Source organism: Pomacea canaliculata, linkage group LG8 (assembly GCF_003073045.1).
Source record: "Pomacea canaliculata isolate SZHN2017 linkage group LG8, ASM307304v1, whole genome shotgun sequence".
NCBI lineage: Eukaryota > Metazoa > Mollusca > Gastropoda > Architaenioglossa > Ampullariidae > Pomacea > Pomacea canaliculata.
Genome location: NC_037597.1, coordinates 11,157,431 through 11,181,416, shown reverse-complemented (window position 1 = coordinate 11,181,416; position 23,986 = coordinate 11,157,431). Strand labels below are relative to the sequence as shown.

The 23,986-nt window shown below is 38.3% G+C and overlaps 2 protein-coding genes across 7 annotated transcripts in view; one reads left to right on the top strand and one right to left on the bottom strand.

Annotated features, from left to right (window-relative positions):
- Positions 1–8,118, bottom strand: part of LOC112570697 (Golgi resident protein GCP60-like) — a 51,247-nt gene extending 43,129 nt beyond the window's left edge. The window contains exons 1-3 of one of the 4 annotated variants that reach the window (XR_003100682.1): positions 7,722–8,118; positions 4,429–4,570; positions 2,632–2,649 (exon numbers count right to left, since the gene is read on the bottom strand). Coding sequence is in view for 3 of the 4 variants with exons in the window: in XM_025249266.1 (XP_025105051.1) it covers positions 2,632–2,649; positions 4,429–4,570; positions 7,722–7,881 (320 nt within the window). In the remaining variant the exon portion in view is untranslated. The remainder of the gene's footprint in view (positions 1–2,631; positions 2,650–4,428; positions 4,571–7,721) is intronic. The other 3 variants (XM_025249266.1, XM_025249267.1, XM_025249268.1) reach the window with 3 other exon arrangements.
- Positions 8,119–9,441: 1,323 nt separating this feature from the next.
- LOC112570695 (nephrocystin-1-like) overlaps positions 9,442–23,986 on the top strand; it is a 64,823-nt gene continuing 50,278 nt past the window's right edge. The window contains exons 1-5 of one of the 3 annotated variants that reach the window (XM_025249261.1): positions 9,442–9,626; positions 12,392–12,477; positions 13,372–13,432; positions 18,130–18,204; positions 22,176–22,237. In XM_025249261.1, the coding sequence (XP_025105046.1) occupies positions 9,561–9,626; positions 12,392–12,477; positions 13,372–13,432; positions 18,130–18,204; positions 22,176–22,237 (350 nt within the window). In that variant the 5' untranslated portion in view covers positions 9,442–9,560. The remainder of the gene's footprint in view (positions 9,627–12,391; positions 12,478–13,371; positions 13,433–18,129; positions 18,205–22,175; positions 22,238–23,986) is intronic. The other 2 variants (XM_025249262.1, XM_025249263.1) reach the window with 2 other exon arrangements.

Genomic DNA, 23,986 nt, shown 5'->3' with positions numbered 1-23,986 from the left:
CAACGCGTCTGGCGTCAATACCTAATTTCGTAACATAATGACGTCAATACCTAATTTCGTAACATAATGACGTCAATACTTAATTTCGTAACATTTGAGCCTGAGGATTCTGAGGCATGCTGTGCATGAAAGACTAAAAACAAAGAAACAGTTAACCATACAACAAAGAAACACAAGCATCAGCAAAGAGAAAACACTATTGCAAACATGAATGAAGTGTATGAAGATGAAAAACTAAGGAGAATGCAAAAAACAATCACTAGATTATAAAAGATTTTTCTTTAAGAGACAGGTTTTGAGACTGGAGCCAGAGTTTGAAGATAAAGGAGCTAAGAATTCTAAGAAGTGAAAAACCATTAGCTGAATGTGTTTCGTCTGATGTGTGGCTGCTTAAGCAGATTGATGAGACCAACTCAAGTGGTCAGTCATCAATAGTACAGATAAGTTGGGATGAGGGAGATAAAAATCATTTCAAATGATGATCTTTCAAACAAGATTTTTGAAGCCTGGAAAAACAGTAACAAACTTTACAGATTTTTTAAATCAATTTTCAAACTGATTTTGCTCAGTGATAACTCAAAAAATTTATTACTTTGAAGTGGGTAAAAAAAAAAAAAAAAAAAAAAAAAATTAAACAAAAGCGAGGTCTTCTTAAGCAAATCCTGATCAAATGTATAGCATTTGGTTTTCAGAGTGTATGATACCTTCCAAAAACAATGCATGTGTCTATAATTAATGTCACTTTTTATAATGATAAAGTATAATATAAAAAAATGTAATAAAAGCACAACATGAAAAAGAACAGAGCATTTTGGTTTTTAAATGGTTTTTTAAGCATCTTAAATTTGAAGGTTGACAACATATCCACACTGGTTCTTAAGATGCTTTGACATACACCATGAAACCAGAAAATCTTAACTCTAACAGTAATTATAGCCTCTTTGTATGGTTTTTATAAAGTGTTATCACATCATTAGCCCTCCTAAAGTTAAAACAAAGTTTCATTTGTTTTCAGATAAATGTTACATCCAACTGCTATCAGGTCACATCATAGTCATGCAAAGAAGGTTTGGAGCACCTAATATTATGTCTTTGCATAAAGTGGACCTGACATTACAAACATAAAATATAATTTATATTTTCATGAAGTTAAAAACACTCCTCTTTCTTTGAATGTACATCAGTATATATACCTATCGTTTTCCCCTAAAGGTCACTAAGCAATTGCAAAATAAAAAATAAAAAAAAAATTCAACTTATCACAATTTTTATTTTTTCTGATGCTGGTGACATGTAAATGGAAAAAATAAATGGATGTACACATCTATGCATGAGCAATAAATATAAGCATCAAGGCCTAAACAGAGCTAATTTAATCTTGAGAAAGATACATTGAAAACATTCTGAACTGCAGCATCCACAATACCATGCCTAAAGAAACTGTTGTTGCTAGCACCTGGCATAGTTCATGTCATTAAATGTCGACCTTCTTTTTTTCAAATACACTGAAGGAGGAGAAGAAAAAAACCAAAAGAAGAAGATCCACATAAATAAGTAGCAAACGGATAGATATTTAATTGTATCACAGATTATCCACAGACAATATACCTTGATCACAATCACTGTATTTCTTGTTACACAACTACACCATGGAACAAGTACTATTTTATACTACCAGCACTAAAATAAAAACAGAGAATAGCAGTGCTTCTGTTTACATTAATAGATACAAAATGCTTATGTGTAGATGTGCTAAGGTCAAAATGTGTCAGCCAAAAGCTGGCACAAAACAAATAGGATTTTAAGAATTACCCAGACTGTCATTTTTTCTTACTCCAGATATATTCTAATGTCTTTAAGAAGCCTTCCTAAATGCTATTTTCCACTCTTTGAACATCAGCTATGTTAGCAAGATGAATAATAGATCTCTAGAAGAATGTACAGCCTTTGTAATTCATTTTCATGTATAAGTGGGAATACAGTAAACTGTTCAACAACATTTGGAAGTGCACAAAGCAGTATACAGGTAGTCCTCGACTTACGACGGGGATCCGTTCTTAACGCGGAGTCGTAAACCGAATTTTGACGTAAGTCGGATCATACTTTCATACAGTACTGTACCATAATAACAGTACAGTACTGCAAACACTTAGCCTATCCAAACACCTATCCTAACACAGCACCCTACATCATTATCAATAAACATAAGTACAGTAAAGTATTGTGCAGTACAGTACGCTTTGTTATCACTGTCGCTTTCATAGGAGCAGATCCTGTCACGTGTTCAACGATGCGATCTTTATCTTGATAATCGTAGCGACAGTCGAGCGACTAAGTCCTAATGACCTGCCAATTTCTGTTGCTGTTTTCCCTTCTCAGATTGCCTTATGATATCCACTTTCACTTCCATGGTGATGGCCTTCCTTTTCTTTGATGCACTGTTATCAGATGAGTCTACTTTCGCTAAACCTCGTAAGTGGGAATGAGCGTCGTAACCACGAAACGACGTAACTCGAGACCGTCGTAACCCGAAGACTACCTGTATGGTCAATGGAGTTGAACAGAGTGTGATAGCGGCATTTACACAGAGCAGTGATACAGCACTGTACAATTATAGCAATTTCTACTCACCATTCTTCAGGATCAGTACTATGTCAATGAAAGTTGGACATCAAATGAATGATTCATTTTACCTCTGCATATGAATCTCGGTATGTAATTATAAAAAAACTCTCTCAAAGAGAATGAGACAAATTAAATAGCTCTAAACAGAAAAAGCTGCATTAGACAAAGCTTCAATTTTCACAGTCTAAAAGTTGATGGATGTTACAATGTGACTGTCTTGGGCATCAGTCCAAATATGTTATCAAATTCCAAGCATCATTACTGTATACCCCTTTCAATAAAATCTCCATGCTTCTCCATTTTACTCAAAACAAGTTTCTCTTATAATAACTGTAACTTTAAAAAAAAATAAATAAATGAATGTTGCTGGGAACAAATGATGCCACATAACATTTCATCACAAATTAATGAATGAACCATATAACAATAAACAATAAAAACAATATGTTGTATTTACTAGCATTGTTAATAGAGAACCACACAGTCTTGCTGACAAATCAAAGATTATGGTATCTTTAGCCCCTTTATATGATATAACAATATAACATTACAGTGATTACAGTGACTGGCTTATAACTGAAGACTGTGAAGACAACAGTGGGTGAAGTTTTTTTTTATTATTGCTGCTCTGAAGTGGACCAAGAAATCTAATTATTTTTGGAAAGGAGAAAACTTGAACTTTGCAATAAAAGTTATGAAAATCACCTTCCCCATGCTTCCCGGCAAAGCCATGATCATGGCCCTTCAAGCTAAGAGGATTAAAAATATTGAACTCAGGTGTCATCTTGACAGGAAATTTTTTTTTAATTATACCCACATTGCTCTCAAAAATGAATTTTATATTTGCTTATTTCATTATTCATGAGCTTCCTTTACCGTAACATTTAGCACATTCAGAGATTTTTTTAATTGGAAGTCAAATAAGGTGTTCATGTGGCCATTTAAACTTTATCATTTCTTTATATGAAATCTAACATTTTTAAATTTTACACCTGCATACTTAAGGATAAGAAGGAAAAAAATTAAGAAAGAATGTGATTAAGCAAGAACCACGTAAGAATAGGCCTTTTTTTTTAAATTGATTATAATTTCCAAATTAAAAATATGGCCTACAAAATACTTGAAAGAAATAATTTTAAAGTACAGTTTATTGAGGTTAATTGCTACCACTAAAAGAATATCAGGTCTCTTCAACACACCCAACCTTTATCATAACTTTTATTTATCATATCAATATACTATTATATATTAATGTAAATCATTTAATTTTAAAAGAAATTAAAGTTTGTAATACATTAGGCAACATCATATCTTAGTTTAGCAGTAAAACTTTAGACAATCTGAAAATAAGTTGCTGATTTTGCTTTATTAATAAAATTGCTCAATTCACATGGAAATGAGTTATTTGTGTGGTTATGTGACATTGTAATCCCATAGAATCAGCTTGTTAGCTAAGCAAAGACCTCATGGCTATTTTCATTCAAAGAATACATTGCTGAGAAATCCCTGCTTTTGAAATTTTGAAAAAGCTGCCCCTCATTTGTCTGGCTCTTTACTGGATTTTGGCAAACCATGTTTGCTTGCCAAAATCATGGACCATTGACACTCCATAAAAAGAATGACAATACAAGCAAGATTATTAACCACTGAAAGCAAATCTCTCATAATTGTAAAGCTGTGACCAAAATGCAATCAAAATTGTGACAACTGAACAGTTGCATGAATCAGAATGTTGCTAGTTCACAATGTTCAAGGATAAACAATTTTTTTTAATAATTTAGCAATGCAGTTTAAATACCTTACCTTCGATCATTTCCAACAACATCCAAAAATCCTACATCTGGCACTGCATCACTGCGAAACTTTCCATGGAGGACTTGTTTAGTGTATGCCACAAGGCGGAGTTTGTCTTTGTATGTGAGCTGGAGGGCTTTTCCTTCTTTCTCTAAGTAAAAAGAAAAAAAGACACTGTTAAAATACTTGTATTTAAAAGATATTTGTACTTTTAAAGAAATGAAAAGATACATGTTACAGATTTAAATAAATTACAACTACATTAAGCTTTCAACATTCTTGGGTTTTACTTTCATGGTTTTGGTTACTCAAGGGTTTGCTATTAGTAATTAAATCAGTTTTTTTTTTAAGTTTTGCAGCAACCCTGTGAAAAATTCAAACAATGTGAAAAAAACTAGAAACTGTCAAAATAAAGTTTAGTACATCATAAATATTTCTTTAATCTATTTTTATCCTACATAATGTAGTTTTATATTTTTATGTTAAATATTATCAACACAATTAAGAGTCAAGTGTTCAGAGCTATTCATATTTTCCACTTTTTCAGGGATCCTGCACCCCTAACCCCTGTGAATACCAATTGCCAAATGTTGATTTTTAAAATAATGAAAAAGAATCTATATATCTAACCCAAGCATTATTTCAATATACTTGAAACAAAAGAAGGGGGAAATTGATGTTTTATGCCGAGCCAGCAACTAAGGCTATATCATGGGAGGGCAGCCAGCCCTGTAAACAGATGCCTCATTCAGAGAAAAAAAACAGGGTGCCTGAGACGAGAGCTGAACAAGACAGTAAAACTTCACTGTAATGGTGACAGGTGCTAATCACTGCACCACCAGGCCACCCTTGAAACAAAAGAGCAGCACAAGAAACAAATACAAAACAAAAGAGGAAGACAGGGAGGGAGAGATAGTGGGAAATAGAGGAGACCACCAAATACTGGGGGTATTCACAAAAAAGGTATATCTTAAAACTTATGATGTCCAAAAATAAAGAGTGCATTAATGAAACTGATCAATTCGACCTTGCATAAAAAGCCAACAACCTCTTCTATAATTACCACTCTCTGTAGCCAACTTCACCACCACTGAAAAGCTGCTCATTAAAGAAGTCCTTAGCAATAAAGCAATGTTTCGTTTAAGCTGTTTATATAACAAGGTAAAAGGTAAAGGTAGTCCAGATTTATTAGGGCAAGTATTTTGTGAGGATTCTGCCTATGTCTTGCCATACCTTCTCCAGCCCTCTAAAGAGTCAAGTTCCCATTTAACAGCTGTGTGGACTGTAGAAAATTAGAAGCACATCATGAGTACTAACCTGGTTGTGGCCCTATGCTACACTGGGGGTGAATAGAAACAAGAAGAATGAGTATTAACTAGTGTGTTTCAGGACTGAATGCCAGTACTCTATGCACTCACTTTTACACTTCCCTTCACATACTTGTCAAGCGATGTACACAGCTCAAAACAATAGAAAGGCCACCTTCATGTTTGATGCATTTTTATTAATCGTGTTTGTACCAACAGTGAATTCGTTGAGTGGGTGAACAGTCAACGTGAATTTTATGGCAATCCAGTTTGGTGTTGTACATACTCAGTACAGCAGTCGAGCAAAAAAAGGTCACTGAACCCCCCAAAAATGAGTGCAATTACAACATATCCAAACGACAAGGCAGAACTGAACAGCAAGAAACAATGCAGTGTATGTGCAAGCCCTGTTCACTGTCAAAATAACAGTAATTTTAGAGCCCTGAAAGGGTTTACTGCCACTGCAAGCCATTGGAATAGGCACAGTTCTTCAGGATGAGAATGACAGACCGCAAAGGGGCCAGGGTCAACAACTTCCTGCAGCAGCACAAAGTCAACTGTATGGAATGGCTGGCCTGTTCAACAGATCTGAATTCCATTTAACAACTGTGGGATGTCCTGCACTAGCAACTTTGAGCCAATCAATCCCCTGTAGTTGACCTTAAATCAGCTGTATTCATTTCTTCTGTAAGAGTGGCAAGCAATTCCTTAAAGGATTCTGAGAACATTGGTTCAGTCCATGAGACAATGGTGTCTTGCCTGCACTCAGGCCAATGATAAACACGCATTATATTGACTGTCTTTTTCTCTGATATCGTTTTTCTGAATTTTGAAATTTTGGGTTATAATGGCCTATTCTGTCTCCTGCCCTCTGGGGTCAGGTATAGACTTATCTGGACCAGAAATTACCAGTTGATGTATAGTTTCTATGCTGAAGCGACAGCCTTCGTGACCTCTGCTGTAGCTCATGTCGGGACCAATACTAGTTTAATCTGTCATTTTGCAGTCTGTGAAGCAGTGTCTGTGATATAAAGAGAGTAAGAGAGCAAGTAAGGAAGAGGAGCTGTGTGTATAGATGTATGCGCACATGTATAGGATAGGCCAGATTATTCTTTCTTTTGTTTTCTCTTCCATCATCAAGTCATATTCAAAGTGCAGTGTCAAATAAATAACTTCTTATTCTTCTTGTTAACATCCAGTTGCATTTCATACAAACTACCAAAACAAAGAATAAAAAAAGACAAGGGCACTTTCTTGATATAAGAAATAATAAGAGGATTTTACATATGAGCAATTATTAAATTTCTTCTCTGTATGTTTTAACATGGATTTTTCTTGCAACCAGCATTCATTTTTCATCAGTAAAATGGCATCTAAGCTGCATAAATTTATACTGAACAGCTAAAATTTTGTCTAGTTAGATAGTATTAGGGTTTTTTGACAACACATCATCCTATTAGCAATTTTCAGTGAATAGCAATTTCAGTTATGTGATCAAGTAATGATCAATTTATCTTTCGGCAGTGGTCAACTTAGTCTTTGTGTGGTCAATTTAAATTTGACAGAGGTAAAGTATTTTGCTTAAATCATCGTTGAATAGTACTGGCCAATGGGGTCTATTCACTGGGATCCTTATGCCTCCCATGTTTATCCTCCTATGCCATATCTAACACAAATGTCGCTTGTAAAATGATGCAACTCAAAAATATGTTCACACTTATTACTTATAGTATAGCTCAATACTTCTTACGCTTTAACTTGCGTTTTTGCGACAAGTTACCGTCAACAACTGAACATGGTTTTTGCTATCAATTCAACAAAACGTGTTAAAAGTGACTGGGATTTTATAAAGCACTGAACAAGTTTGAATGTGCAGTATACCTTGAGCAGCTGATTTCAAAACTAGTATAATACTAGCAGCAGGTAATTAAATCATGACTTCAAATTCTGGACAAGTTCGTCATTAGATGGTGAAAAAGATCAACTGCGGCATACCTTTGAAAAATTTCAATGCAATCTTGTACAGGTCTTCAAGGGGGAACCCCCATTGCAATGAAAATTCATCTGTCCGATCATCACTTTTGTGTCCATCAATATGTGAACTATTTACTTGCAAATTACTAATACCATTTACCAGCGAGTCGACAGCGGCCATGTTGACAATGCTTAGCCACGTAGGAAACGACTCTTTTCTTCGTTTGCCTCGTTTTCAGTCGGGAGTGGCATGCATCGATTTTTGTTTGCGTTACACGAACCTAATCGCAGCACTCTAACCAGCGGCCATTGGTTAAACGTTGATGTCACATGAGAAAAATCATTCACGGCTGTCTTTTCGAACAGATATAAAAAAGTTGGTTTTTTTTAATGACGTCATCAAAACATGCGTAGAGGTCAGGTAACTACCTTCGATCACGGAAATTTATAATGCAACTCCGTTCTTCGATCGCTGTCGTCGTTACTGAAAGGTGCTACCGCTACAATCATATCATGATTACTTTTGCTGTGGTTATACGCTTGCACACTGGAAGGACACAGTAGTGTGGATTTAGATTAAACACGCAGTCTTGAATTTGCTTTACCTGTACTAATTTAAAAAAATTAATTTAACCGCGGACACGCAATATAAGCATGGATGTAGATAGGGGATCTACGTTCATGATAGGGATACAGATTCATGGTTCGGCTGTTTCAGACGACTATCTGAGTGAACACTTGATTATCTGTTGCCAGTTAACGTTTGAAAATGCAGCCGATCACCATTTTCATTAAAATGTAATGACAAAAATTACTGTCACTGCTGGAGTACTAACTGTATTTTGTCCTTGTTGAGTGGATCGAGATGCTTCTGCTGCCATTTTGTCTTGCTGGCTCTCTCATTAACCCGTGGACTAATCGGTTTTAATATTTCACATGATATCTATACCACCGTACGGACGCCAATACAAGTTCGTGATATCGCTTACAAAAAGTGTCTGGATATATAGCACCTTGAATCTCCAAAGACGAGAGTGCTGGCTAGGCATAAAACACCTATTACCCCCTCACTCTTGTTTAAATAATACACTCTAGTTAGTCTAGTATGAATGAAATGCTCACTGAGTTCAGGAAACAAATCCCTTGTGGGAATATCAGTATTTTGGCTACCACAATTTTCTTCCATTGACCAGAGTGTGCTTTATTAATGTTCACAGTCTGCCACAAAAGTTTCACAATATCTTACAATTTTAAGGATACTGACAGAATATAACCTCCCATTATTTTTTAACTCTTAAAGAGCAGATGCAGACATGTCCGTAAAATATGTTGGCATGAATAATTAAGCATTGTAAAACAAAAAGCACTAGCAAGGCAGCAACTTGTTCTCTTTCTGAAGTCCACACATATGTCCCCATGATGTGAAGTCTTAAAGTCTGATGGTAACCTGAAAGTGTCAACACACATTTGCATGTTAATGAAAGCATGTTTTTAGGACGCTATATTCTTAAAATCTTCATTTATCATGAAATAAAATAACACGACAAAGTTAAACACATACAATTCACGCTTTATTTTTGGGTTTGATAACAAAATACCAGGAAAATATCGCTAAATCATTCAGCAACACTAGAAGACCCAGCGTCTGCATTCCTCGCTGGGAATTCGATTCTGGATAGGAAATCCTTTTTCGCCACACTCGATCACTGCCTTGTATACACGTCCGTGATTCGGGGAAATCTTCAGTCTAGAGATCATAAAACTCTATTAACATACGTTGTTGTGTCATGGCGGTGTGTGTTGCCGAGTGACTACTTTGACAATTGATTTTCGAAACGAAAGAAAAAGAGAAAGAAAAACATGCCAAAAAAAGAGACAGGGCCTCTTTCGAAGGCAATATATGAAGCAGATGTTTTAAAAAACCAGGTAATATAGTTAATATTTATTGCGCGCATCCTTGTTCGAGATCAGAGTTGACCTGCTCAGACACGATTACCTTCGAACAACGGATGTTTGCACTGCATAGTTATTTGTTATCGAGGTATATGTCAAAGTTTCATGGACTGAGTGAAGTCTGTTAAGTATGAACGTCAATAATACGCCAAGCACTATCTAAAATAAATGTTCCATTTCACACTAGAACAACGGTGTATGTCAATTTATAGACACATGTGTGTTTGTATGTTCATTTAAACATAAAGCCTGGTTTGGGGGACATACAAATATTTACTGTTACTGTTAATATTTTTAGCCTCTTACTGTTTCTATTATGATTTTCGGTTTCATTCTTTCCAAGCTCCTCTATCAGACTGCTCTCTATTTTGGTGGGAGAGGGGGCTGCTTGAGATCGTCACCTTTTCTAGATGAATCTGACACAAAGCTATAGCATGCAGGCTCAGCTACAATGTCTAGTTGTTCCTCTGTAGACTGTCTCATTGTTCTTATGCAAACAAACAGATGCATAACAATTGAAAATGCTTACGATATATTGGGGCTTCCAGGCCATAACCAAGCTAAAAATCCCCAAATCAAAGTCCGCTCAGTTCTCCCATATGCCTCAGAAACTGGGAGAACTAACTAGAAGATTGAGAGCTGGCCCAATCTTCCTCCTTCATCCAGGCTTGGGACCAGGGGGTTTCCAGGCAGAGTTTTGAGGGATGATGGTTATGTCAAATGCTTAAAATTTACTAGGAACAGCATCAAAACAAGTTACAGTTGGTACGCAGGCATCAACGTACAATATTGTGAGGAGGTGAAACAAAGACAGTGGAGGTGGTTGAGCCATGTCCTGCAGAGGAACAAGACAGGCATCAACATGCTTTAGCATGTTCTACACATATCAGATGGTTTAAAGCAGTGATGCCCAACCTTTTTCGGCCTGCAGGCCATATCCATTTCGTACAGCCGTGTTGCGGGCCATATCCATTTCGGACAGCCGTGTCGCGGGCCACTTCACCGCAAAAATACAAAAAAGAAAAAACATAGAACAGATACCATTTTTATTAGAAACAAGTTGTACTTACCATTAATTATGTAGTAATTAGTGAGATATTTGAAGTTGTCTTGTTAAAATAAAAGTTAGAAATTGTCTGAAAATACATTTTAATCGAGGTACCCCAAGGCGATCCGTCCTGTTTTCCACAGGAAAATGACGAAATTCAAACGCTGTTTCGGTATTGCTTCCCTGTCAGAACCCCATTGTCTTATACCTTGCTAGAAAGCCTGGAGTCTGTATTTTCAATCTCTTTAACGACTGATTCAAATATTAATCAATCAAAAGATCACTAATCCCCTGTGGAATGCGGCGTCCCTCATTCTCAAACACTGGTTTCCTCCCAAGATGAAAATCTAGAATGAAATCGATCGAAAGATTGAGAGACGCCCCTACGTAGGGATAAATACTTCTTCTTCCCTTTTTTCTCGGTTTTTTTTTTTTTTCCTTAGGTTTTCTTTATTACTAACATGCCGATTTCCTTTACTGTGGGCAGAAGCTTCGCGGGCCGGACGGCACCGTGTTGCGGGCCGGATATGGCCTGCGGGCCGTAGGTTGGGCATCCCTGGTTTAAAGGGTCAAAATCTTTTCTTCATGTGAAATTCATTCATATTTTGCATGTGTTATAGAAATAAAGTGTTTCAATATATTCATAATAGTATGTTAGTAATGATAAAGTTATTAATGTGTACCCAGGTGTACCAATTCTATGTGTGGCTGCCATTAGTTTGATACGCACCTTTTGTTAAATGAGACCTCACCCACACCTTCCTGTAACAAATGCCTTAAGACAGTGATGCCCAACCTTTTTCAGCCTGCGGGCCATACCCATTTCCGACATGCAGGTGATGGGCCGCTTCACCGCAAAAATACAAAAAAAGAAAAAAAATAGAGCAGATGCCATTTTTATTAGAAACAAGTTGTACTTATCATTAATTATATAGTAAATAGTGGGATATTTGAAGTTGTTTACCCGAAACCAACTTCTGAATGTCCGGCTGCATCGTAGAGACACCAATCGAAATGTTCGTCCATCGAAAAAAAGATTGAGAGACGCCCCTACTTGGGGGTATTTTTTTATTACTAACATGCCGATTTCCTGCACTGTGGGCAGAAGTTTCGCAGGCTGGATATGGCCCGCGGGCTGTAGGTTGTGCATCCATGCCTTAAGATAATGCTATAACAAAAATTTCAGTAGGTCCAACATCATGAGTAAGCGAGTTTTGATTTTCACATTTGTACCATAAATATGATCATTATGGTAACTAAAAAATTCAGAGTAACAAGTATTCACATTGTAACAGATGGCTCTCATAGTACACTTATCATGAGTAATTTGAGATTATAATGCATAGCTTACCTCTTTTTGATCTTCACAAAGGTGTGGAAAAGATTTGGTTTTAATTTAAATTTAAATTGGCTTTTTTACAGTTTACAGCAGAACATAATTGCCCATCTTGTCTTGGCAACATCATGTTTTGAAAGATAACTGATGATTCCTTTCAAATGAAACCTCTCCTATCCTTACTCTTTGGTCCAGAGGTGTACATCTATAAAAGCATCACATTTTATTTGTTTATGCCTACCTCTTCTTATTTCATAACATATCTAAATAGCTCTGAATTTTATTAGCAAGATAAAAACAGCAGCAAAAACAACTAGAACTCACAGTGGTATGCAATAAATGTGGTTTTGCCAGGTTCTGGGGCTGGTCAAAGAATCGAACAAAGTGGTTAGTAACAAGAAACTGAAAACAGATGAAAAATTGCAACAGCTGTATAGAAGGTAATACTTGTTTCTTGGGCAGCTATATTTCAGGTCTATTTATGTCTGAAAGGAGGCTATAGTTTGTGCCAGTTGATGGATTTAAATATAAGCTTATTCTAAACTTGATAACATTTTATAATTTAAATGTAAACTTAATACTGTGTTACAAATTATTATTGTGTATGATGAAGTTTAACAATAAAGTAATTCTTTGAAGGCTACTCCCCCCACTACTTTATTGAAATCTTCTCTGTCCACACTCCTGCCCAAAATCTTCGTTCCTCATCAGACTCCTGCATTCTGTCCCTCCCTCCCACAAAGACAGTCACATACAGACAACAGATATTCTCCCTCTGTGCTACTAAGCAGTGGAACTCTCTTCCACATTCGCCACTGTGACTCCAAGGGTACATTTAAATGATCTCTGAAAACATATCTTTTCACAAAGTACTATCCCTGAATTACTATTCTTTACTCCCTTGTAATACTGTCTGTCATGCTAACCATCATGTAACAACTCCATCTTACAGTGTTTATATCCCTTAATACCTTCATCCATTGCTTTTACGTTCTTCTCTTGTACCTCATCTTTATGTTGTTCAGTGTTTCTATACATACTTCACTGTCCACTGGCTGTTATCTTTCATTTATCATTATTGGTCTGTGCAGAGAGTGCGATCTAGCTTGGTCGTGACGCTGCACATTATGTTCACATAATTATTATTACGTAGTTTTTAAAATCATCATTCTTGCAGACTATTTCAGTTTTACATCTTGTATATGATTTATGAAAGTTGATTGTTTTTCTTTGTTGTGTAGAAATGCAATATAAATACAACTGAATAATTTTACAAATGAAATTTTGGTTGATTTATGACAGGTAATAACCTGTGGATGATTTTTTTTTTTCAGCTGCTTTGATCTCCAGCAACAAATTAAAGTTCTTCTTTCAGCTGTAAATGGTCTGAAGGAGGTAAGCTTTAGGACTTCCCATAAAGAAAGAACAATTTTTGTTACTTGATTGCTGCAGGAAGTTTTAGTTCAGTAAATTTGGCAATGGGTAACTGCTTATAAAACTTGATTTGCAGCCAAAAAAACAGAAAGCTACATCTGTCGTCTGTGTGTCTAAGCAAACCATTGACTTGGATGAATAATTTATGAAAAATAAGCATGATAACTTCTGATGGCAGTTTTAATGTCCCTTATTAGCTGAGCAGTACTTATTTCACAGCCATTAAGAGAATAGAGTGGGTAGTGCAGTCATCAGCACTTTAATGACATTCAAAAGTTCAGTAGTTATTATGCTGTATTAACATGTCTACAGTGGTACCTTGATACTTGACGATCATATGTCCTGGAAGTTTGGTCAAGTTATGATCAGTTTGAGTGCTGAACATGTTTTTCCTCATAAATAAATGTAATTCTATTCAACTGGTCCTAGCACCCATCAGCAGCTAACTAACTTTTATCATTCATGATATTTTAATAGTATAACACATTATTTTTCCCAGAGGGCATTTAGGGGCAGCTCGATACAAAATCACAAAACAATACCACAGCATATTCACGTCCAGCAAACTTGCTCATACATTCATGGCTGCATTCATTTAGTCACAGTAACATTCAGAAGTTACACAGCCGAAACAATGAAGGACAGCCTCAATCTGTTGGTCCTTCATGCAGGTACTCAGAATCAGCAGCCCAATGTGAGCTGGAAAAATTCTCCTGAGAGGATATGCCTATCATCACAAAGAATTTTAGACACTTTTAGAAGTATCTGCCTCTTATACAGAGATTGAAGAACACTCCAGGCTGTTGAATTGATTTTGGAGCAAGTGGATACAACATAATGTAATTTGCTCTCATCCTTCACCAATGAGCAGTTGTATAAACAGACAGACAGCACACTATGTGCAATCTATAAAAGAGCTGAAGAAATCGGTGGGAGACTTCAACTCTGGAGAAGGAAAAGGCGCTGTGGAGCCTTCTTTATGACAGCTTGAACGTTGGGATCCCAGTGAAGTCTCTTATCAAAGATGGTGCCTAAGTATTTAAAAGTACAGACTATTGCCACCTCCTTGTCTTGGATGACACATGGGATTGGGTGGAAAATTCCAGCAGCAACCAAAGACAGTCTCTTTGGTCTTACATTAAGTTCTAAGAAACTGTCATTGCACCAATAAATTCATTCAAAGCTACACTGTGTGCATCTACTGGCCTGTTGAGAAGAGAGAGCAGTGCAGTGTCATCAGAGAATTTCATGAGATATTGACCCTCATGGTTACTGTTGGTATACAGAAGAAGAATAAACAGAAGCAGGGATTAAACAGCCTTCAGGTGAGCAGGTGCATATTGTGATGGAGTCAGAGAAAGTGCCATTGACAAATAGTCATTGCTGCCTATCAAACAAAAAGTGAAAGATTCACAACACTAGCTGATGGCCAAGGGAAAACTTATCCAGAGTCTCGTAATTAGAATAGGTGGTTGGATGGTGTTAAAAGACAATGAAAAGTCAGCAAACAACAGTCATGCATGGACATGTTGATTCTGCAGGTGTTTAAACAAAGTATGGAGGATTAACAGTTTGGCATCATGAACACTTTCTTTAGACTGGTATGCAAATTTCAGGTAGTCAAGATATTTGTTAGTGGCTTTTAGAATCAGTGCTTTGATGATTGTCTTCAATACTCTCATGACCAAAAATGTTAAGGCCACTGGTCTAAATTCATTGAGATGCTGAGCTGAAACTCTTTTTGGAACTGGAACAATGACAAACAATTTCCAAGCAGTAGGGATGGAGAGTGAATCCATAGAGCACTGAAATAGGTATTGGGAAATGTCTCCAAGTTTATGTGTGCAGAAACTTAATGTTTTTCCACAAGTACCATCTGGACCTTGAGCTTTGCAAATCTTTACTCACTGAAACAGCTTCATGACTTGTTCTGGATGAATCTTAACCCTCAGAACAGGATGAAGAGAATTGAGCACATCTTTAATTTTCTTGTAGAAATCATATGGATCATGTAAAAAGATAGGTTTGTTTCAAACATGTTTTATTTTAAACTAAGTACTTGAATTTGCTATCCCTTTTAGTCCTTTCCTTAGGAACTAAGAAGAAGGAATGGATAACACCAGAGATGTGGAAGGCGATAGAGGAAAGAAGAGACCTTAAAAAGAAGGTGGCTAGCACCAGATCTGAAAGACTGCAAGAGACGTTCAAACTACAGTACAGAGAGATGAACCGGAAAGTGAAGCACTCGGCGAGATCAGATAAGCGTGCCTACTTGAACAATCTAGCAAGTGAGGCCGAAGAAGCAGCAAGAAAAGGAGAACAAGGAAAGCTGTACAAGATCACCAAGACGATTAGCGGCAAATTCTACAGCACCAACAATGCCCCAGTCAAGGACAAGGGAGGGAAGCTGCTAACGACAGAGAGAGAACAAGAAGCACGCTGGGCTGAACACTTCAGAGAGATCCTGAACAGACCACCACCTTCCGAAGAAGCCGACATACAAGAAGCCATTGAGGACCTAGACGTTAACATCGCCCCACCAGAGAAGCAGGAAATCATCACAGCGATTAAGTCCTTGAAGAACAGAAAGGCACCAGGTCAGGACAATCTGAATGCTGAATTATTCAAGGCAGACCCAGAACTGGCAGCCAATATCCTGCAACCCCTATTTACCGCAATATGGGAAGGGAAGCAAGTCCCAGATGACTGGACCAGAGGAGTGATCGTCAAAATCCCAAAGAAAGGATCCCTTAGCGACTGCAACAACTGGCGAGGAATAACTCTCCTGTCCATCCCGAGCAAGATCATGACAAAGATCATCATCCAACGAATCTCAGAGGCAGTGGACACACAACTTAGAGAAGAACAGGCTGGTTTTCGTAGTAGAAGAGGATGCACCGACCAGATATTCGCACTACGCAACATCATTGAACAGTGCACAGAGTGGCAGAGGCAGCTCTATATTAACTTCGTAGATTTCCAGAAGGCTTTTGACAGCATCCATAGAGAGAGCCTTTGGCGCATCCTGAGAGCATACGGAATACCAATGGAAATTGTACTGCTGATCAAAAGCTTCTATGCGAACTTTTCATGCTGTGTTGGAAACAGGGACATCTACTTTGAGGTCGGGACCGGAGTGAGACAGGGCTGCGTGATGTCTTCCCTGCTCTTTAACCTTGTCATTGACTGGGTAACGCGCCATACAACGGAAGATGAACCAAGGGGCATACGATGGACACTCTCCACGAACTTAGAAGACCTAGACTTTGCCGACGACCTGGCCCTGCTGTCACACACCCACCGGCACATGCAGGAGAAGACGACTCGCCTGCACACTTTTGCGCGGCAGGTCGGACTGCACATCAGCCGGACAAAGACAGAAGTGATGACCCTGAACACCACCAATCCAACACCGATCAGCATAGAGGGAGAAGACCTGCCGATGGTTGAAAGCTTCACCTACTTGGGCAGCGTGGTCACGCAAGATGGAGGAGCAGGCCGTGACATCCAGAGCAGACTGAGCAAAGGCAGGGGCATCTTTTGTAGCCTACGCAACATCTGGAAGTCGACACAGTACAGCATCAATACCAAGCTGAGACTTTACCAGAGTCTGGTCATGTCCACTCTACTGTATGGCTCGGAGTGCTGGCGAATGACTGACAGCGACCTCAACAAACTGTCAGTCTTCCACACCAAAAGCCTGCGAAGAATCCTGGGCATCTTCTGGCCAAGGACAATCTCCAACGAAGAACTACTTGCCCAGTGCGGGCAGGAGAGTATGGCCACCATCCTGTTGAAAAAGCGATGGCGCTGGATTGGTCACGTCCTCCGAGGCGGGAGCAACTCCATCCTAAAAACTGCCTTACACTGGACGCCAGAAGGAAAACGCAAGCGAGGTCGGCCCAAGGTCACCTGGCGCCGAACTGTGGAGGCAGACATGAAGACCCAAAACCTCCGCTGGGGTACTGTGGGGAGTCTAGCCCAGGACAGGCAAAAGTGGAGGACCTTTGTCGCTGCCCTACGTGCCGACCGGCATAACGGGAACTAACTAACTAACTTAGTCCTTTCACTGCATCAGCTGCTTTGGTGGCTGCTTTGTGTTTCAGTATTGTCAATATTGTCAACTTAACCATGCCATACTGAATGCCTAATTCAGACACATGTATATCACTCATGCATTTTCCAATTAATTTCTTAAAATTCAATTGATAGTTGATTTTTTTTTTTTTTTATCAATTTATAATTCTCATTGTTTTTCGCTTTTGTTTACCATAAGCACCAGAAAGTTTCTTGGATGCTATGATGACTGTATGGTATATGTATATATTTATATACATGCACACATAAAAAAGACCCCAAAACGCTACATCGTGAACACAGCACCAGGAGAAGTCTTTACTGCTAGAAATATATGTGTAAGCATACCTAAAGCATGCCTGAAGCATCACAGGTAAGCATGGCACCTCAGACAGGTTTTAGAATGGTGGTCAAGTGCCAAGCAAGTGGTCGAGCGCTAAAACAGAATTCTTTCAAAAATATTGGTTGAGGACTAAAATGTTCGAGCATGGATCAGTTTGAGTGTCAAGGTACCATTGTATTTAATAATATATTTTGCATTGATGTGGTTTATGGATTTTTTAAAAATTGTTTTTATTTAGGAGAATGAAACAGAGAAGATAAAATACTTTGAGACAAAGAAGAATAATGAAGTGAAAAGGCTGGAGACATTTATGGTAATATATATGTATGTGTGTGCACACATGGGCATCCTAGGCAGATATAGACATCTGTGAGTGAAAAAAAAAACGAGAATAAGCATGAATGCAGGTCTGCTTGACGGCATATATAAATCATTAATTCCTCTACATATGTTGTTAATGTTGTTGTTCGAAAGGGAAATATGCTTGCACCTGAAGGAAATTCACACTGTGGAGGGATGGAGATCTGGGGAATGTGGGGGATGGAAGGGGTGAGTAGAGAAAGGGTTAGAGTAAATACGGGAGAAGTGTCATTGTTCCTTAATGCCACAGATTGATGTATGTTATTGGTATCTTCTAATCGTTTTCCATGCTCATAGGGTCCAGGCAACTGTCAAGTCTGCTGTTGTTCCATCTTCATCTGTCAGATGCAGTCTACAATAGTCCTTAGTTATATGGTTTTGAAAAAGTTAGTGAACAGCTTGTTAAGGAAATTTGTCTGAGTAGTAGCCTCAAGACATATGAACTCAATTCTATTCCCTCCACTCTGGTTGTTGATTGTCTAGATGTCCTGATATGACTTATAACCTATATCATTAATGCTTCTCTCACATCTGGGCACTTTCCTTCCGAGTTCAGGTCAGCTATTGTCCGCCCACTTCTAAAGAAACCTTCTTAAATCTTAACTGTTTAAGCAATTACAGACCAGTTTTATTGTGTACATAGAGCAAAATCATCTCCTTAATCCCTTCCAACTCGTTGTACGTAATATGTTATTCTCCTTTTAATCTTAGTTTAGTTAATTTGGATTGCGCCTTTTGATGTCTTGGCTAAGGGCATTCTGGTTGGTTCTTTTCCACAGGCTGCTATTGGAGATCTTTTCAGGCCATCTTTTTCCCAGAATATGGCGTAGGCATCAGTTGGTAAAGGTTGTTGTTGATGGTGTTTGTCATTCTCCAGGTTTCAGAACCATGCAGTAGGACTGCTTTTACATTGATGTTGAAGATGCGGGTCTTACTACGGAAGAATAATGCTCGGGAGTTCCAGGTGGGGCATAGGCTGTTGAAAACATACCTGGCCTTGTTGATGCGGCTTTTGATGTCATCATCCGCTCCACCATCCTTGTTGACAATGCTCTCCAGATACATGAAGCGGTCCATTTCCAGGATGTTCTCTCATGGAAGCTGGATTGGGAGTTCCTGCTTGTCATGGACACTACTCTCACGAGCAACACACACACGACGTCCACACGCGGTCTTTCAACAACACAAAACAATGACCTGTCCATGGGCTTCTCATCTTTTACTGAAGTGCCCGATGTCTACTTTTCTGTTTTTTTCTTCTTATCTGCTATCTTTTTTGTTAAGCTCGTTCTGGTCAGGTCACAATAACACAAATACTGACCCCCAACACACAGTATAAATACCAAATAATTGTACCTAGACAACTTGCACAGAGAAAACTCAATACTAACCTTTTCACAATTCTCAGTTCCACTCAAAGTTTCTCATACTTGTCCTCACATCTGTCTACTTGCTGATAAGAAGAATGGGACTATGGTGACTAGTGGCCATACTGAAAAATTTAAGTAATTCAGAAATAACACTTAGCATTCCAGTCAATCTGTGGCCTCCTGATGTACAATACTCTCACGAATCTCAGCGCCAGGAATGTTCTTCCCCTACCCAATCACTGCTAGGCAGGTGCGCTGTCGCACTAGCAGTTACACTAACACACCACTGCACATATTCCTATGGAAATACCAATGCTGGTAGACACTTCCAAACTCTTTGGCCTGGACATTAGTTGAAACATCAACAGAATGCTCGACTCCTTGTATACCCGACAAGGGAAGAAAATCATGGTCTCCCCGGATCGGTTTGAGCTATCCAGCCCATCCTCTGTTGACAGTCACTCCTGGGTGGGTTCATTGTAGGTAGAATGCTTTCAGGCTCTCCCATAGTTAGAAATCCTTCTCAGCGGGTCCTACTTAACTGTTCTTCAACATTAGTTCCTATAACTTAAATACTAATGAGACTCAACCATTCACTACTGCTATAAGTCTCCATCGTGTTAAACTCATAAAGTGATTTCTTTTTGAACATTAAGATTTTTCCCATGAAACAATTTAACAATACTTTTTCTATGAAAACAGAATTTAGAATTCAGGACAATATAAAAATCTTGACTCGGCAAGGAACTAAATGCACAGATTCCCCTGTCTGTGTTCACATGTTTACAAGAATGACCAACCTTCTCGGCGGCTGTGTTGGGAATCCCATGCACTGTTCACTAAGCAAAAAACCTCAATGAGAACTCTTGTTACTAGCATCATCAGTTATGCTCCTGCACAAGGTTTACAAATTAGACCCTTTTTTCATTACCATGCAGTGCACACACTTGCGAACTACGCTTACAAAGTAAATAAAGCATTTCCTTGACATGCTTGTTGTTGATTCTCATCTCAAGTGTTCTTTCTGTTGACCTTCACAAGCTAGTCTTCTCTGCTAGCAGGATCAGTTGGGTTTGTGCATGCTACTGCCGATGAGATAGGAGACTAATGTCATTTGCAAAGTCCAGGTCCTCTAGCTGTTTAGTGAGGGTGCACTGGATACTGGTATTGTTGTCTTGGGTCGTCTTGCACATAATCCAGTCTATGACCATCAGGAAGATTAATTGTGAAAATATGCAACCCTTTCTTATGACAGTCTTCATTACGAAAGGCAGGGCTTCTGCTTACGCAAAAAATTGTGTAGAGTACACATTAAAAGTTCGGAGGACCCCTTCAGTTTTCGTCAATGGGGTCCCAGGGGACCCCTTCAAATTTGGGCGAAGAACAGATACAAAATTGGGTAAGTGTAGTGTCTGACATCGTAGCCCAATCTATTGTTGTCGTCTGCTACAAGGTGAGAGTTACTTCCCTTGCACTGAGTTTTTACCCTTACCGGGAAGAGTTTCATTAACCTATTTCCAAGATGTTGACAGCATAGTTTAAAATCATCGTCTCAAAAACGGAAAGTGAGCACCCCAAATACAGTGAGCATAAGCTCATCACAGATGCTTGCACAGACTTCATGGCACAGAAATCTCGCTGTTTCTGACAAGACATTACAGTGCTTTGTGTGCCTGAAAGGCAGTTGAACAAAGTATGTTGATTTGTTGATTTTTTTTTTCATATTGTGAAGGGACCCCTTAGAGTTAGCCTGGGACCCCTTAGAAATCTGAAGAAGGGGTCCCTGGGACCCCAAAGAATTTAGCCTTAGCAGAAAGGTTTAGTGCCTTTGTGGATAACTTGGCAGGACAAGTCTTCGTGCAACCCCTGGATAATGTTTATGAGCTTAAGTGGAATGCCATAGTGCCTCTGTAGACGTCCCTGTGTACACTGTCAAAGGCCTTCTCAAGGTCCACACAGCCAAAATTACCACTGCCAAATCACTGAAACCGGTCTGTGACAGTCACTGTAGTGTAAGCTGTCAACAGCCTGGAAGCCACGCCAGAAGTGATGCAACATGCTGATGGGACTGGTGCATTGACTTGCTTCTCCTCTCTATCTTGGGAAAACAAGGAAGAGAAAAATTATGAAAAAAAATGTGGAAACACCCTGAAGAATCACTCTATCAAGTCCACAGGGTCTGCACTCACTCGCAAAATACAGTCTGGGCAGAAGTGGAACATCCCTTGTATTGTTTACTAAGAATTCTACAGTTCTTATCTCATGTACTGTGATAAAGAATGATATCATTGCATTGGGGCCCATTCTAATTCTGCATCAAAGTTCTGAATTATGCGCACATTCAGAAATGCTTCTGCACATTTCGGGGTGCATTTAGGCCACATTTACTTGTAGGAGATCATTTATGCAAGGCACATTTATAAAGGAAATGTCACATAGCCAAGAAAATAAAACCAGCAGGAATTTATTAAAATATGACTGCAAGTAGGACCGTTGTGCACCTTTCATACAGTTTTTTTTTTCTCCAGAGGGTAAGTGTAACTTTTTGTTTCAGGTCCAGTTAACTCAGGCAATGACTAAGTTGTTACCAAATCAGAGTGAAGAAGATTATTTGCAGTAAGTTGACTTTACTTGTTTACAGATTATCTGTTCTTATTTTGTTATTGTTTCTTATCACATGGGATAATAATAAAGAAGTCTGTAGTACATGTGATCTTTTAAAAGATCCAACAAGGACAATGATAGCATTAGAAATTAGAATTGAAAAAGTAGTTTCATCACACTCTTACCTTTCAATAATTATGTTTTATGTTTATAGAACAAAACCCTTTGGAAAGGCAGTAAAACAGTTTTTCGATGATCCCCAAAATTATGACATGCTAATTAAGACGCACCTAATGACATAATTTATGTGCCTTTGTATTGAAAAGGAGTAAGACCATAACAGAGCAGTAGGGTGAGAAGTGCTGTTGAAAGTTGTGAATAATGTCATGAATAGAATTTCGGAGTCTTGAGTTGATCATGGACTGAAACTTATTACCAACTGTCTACATTTTCCCTGCATAACCAAAACCATAAGTACAAAACATTTTCCTAAAATAGGACTCTCAATTAAGTATACCAGATTTATCTTGTGTTGCGGATCGCCCCCCAGTTTGCCGATGCTTGCTGGCAACTGCTCACACAGCCGGTATGAACACTCAGCCAGAGGTGAGACACAACATATCTATCGAACCTTTCATGAGCATAGACCACAACAAAGATGAAATTAGTGTTATAAATAGTGTTTAATCGCATGTAGATAAAAAAATTTTAATGGGAAAATAGATATAGATATATACACAAGAAAATAGAGGACTACTGCACGCCCACGTAAAAGGTAATGAGAGACAGTAGTAAGGGAGATTATAAAAAATACACAGATAAAGGTAAATAAATTATGGACCAAAATAACCGAGACAATGTGAAACTGTTAAGTAGGTTAGATTAGGAAGAGGTTTGTGCGATGCCTCTGTAGCATAATAGTTACACACAGTTCCTTTAGTTTGACATGAAGTGCTTTTGATGCTGGTGTATTTATTTTTGTTGTTTAAATATCTGGTTGTACTAAAAAAAAGATGTTTTAGCAAGATTTATAAGAATAATCTAATTGCCAACATCATGGCCAATTGGGTGATAAAGAATGAAGATCAAAGTTGTTATTGTCTATATAGTGAACATTTAATTACTTTGTCTTCATTTACTCTCTGTGTGTTTAATACATAATTCTTTAAACATGTTGTACATTTATTAATTACTTATTTCATTATTGAGTATGCTACAGTTTGTTATAAATGTGGTCTGAGGATTCTGTGAGTCTAAAATATCTATATTTCAATATCTATTTATGATAGTAGAGATCATTAGGTAAGTGACTATCGATAAGACTTTACACAGCTAGATATATTGCTTCACTTGGCAATCAATGGGTTTTCGTAACTGAGTGATGGGGTTAAGGTGTGTCAGCAAACTTTCTCCCACACATTCAAACAGAGGCAGGAAATAGCCAGCAAGCCTATGAACAGGCTTGAGCTATTGCCACAGCCGCATCCTTTGACGGCAAGTTCAGTGTCATGTCATTAGAGGAAGTAAAGTGCCAAAGCTGTCTCTTATCAACTTTGTATGTCACTCTTCTATCTGCTGCATGCCTGTTCCCCTTATCCCTGGTTGGTTGGCTGGTTTAGTAGGAAAGTGCTTTCACTCTGAGGTGATTTCGCACTATGGGGGAAGAGGAGAGTGGAGGAAACTGGAGTACCTGGAGAAAACCCCTAACATCCAGGCATGCAGACAGGTGTCAGATACAGAGAGTGTCCCGAGATGAGATCT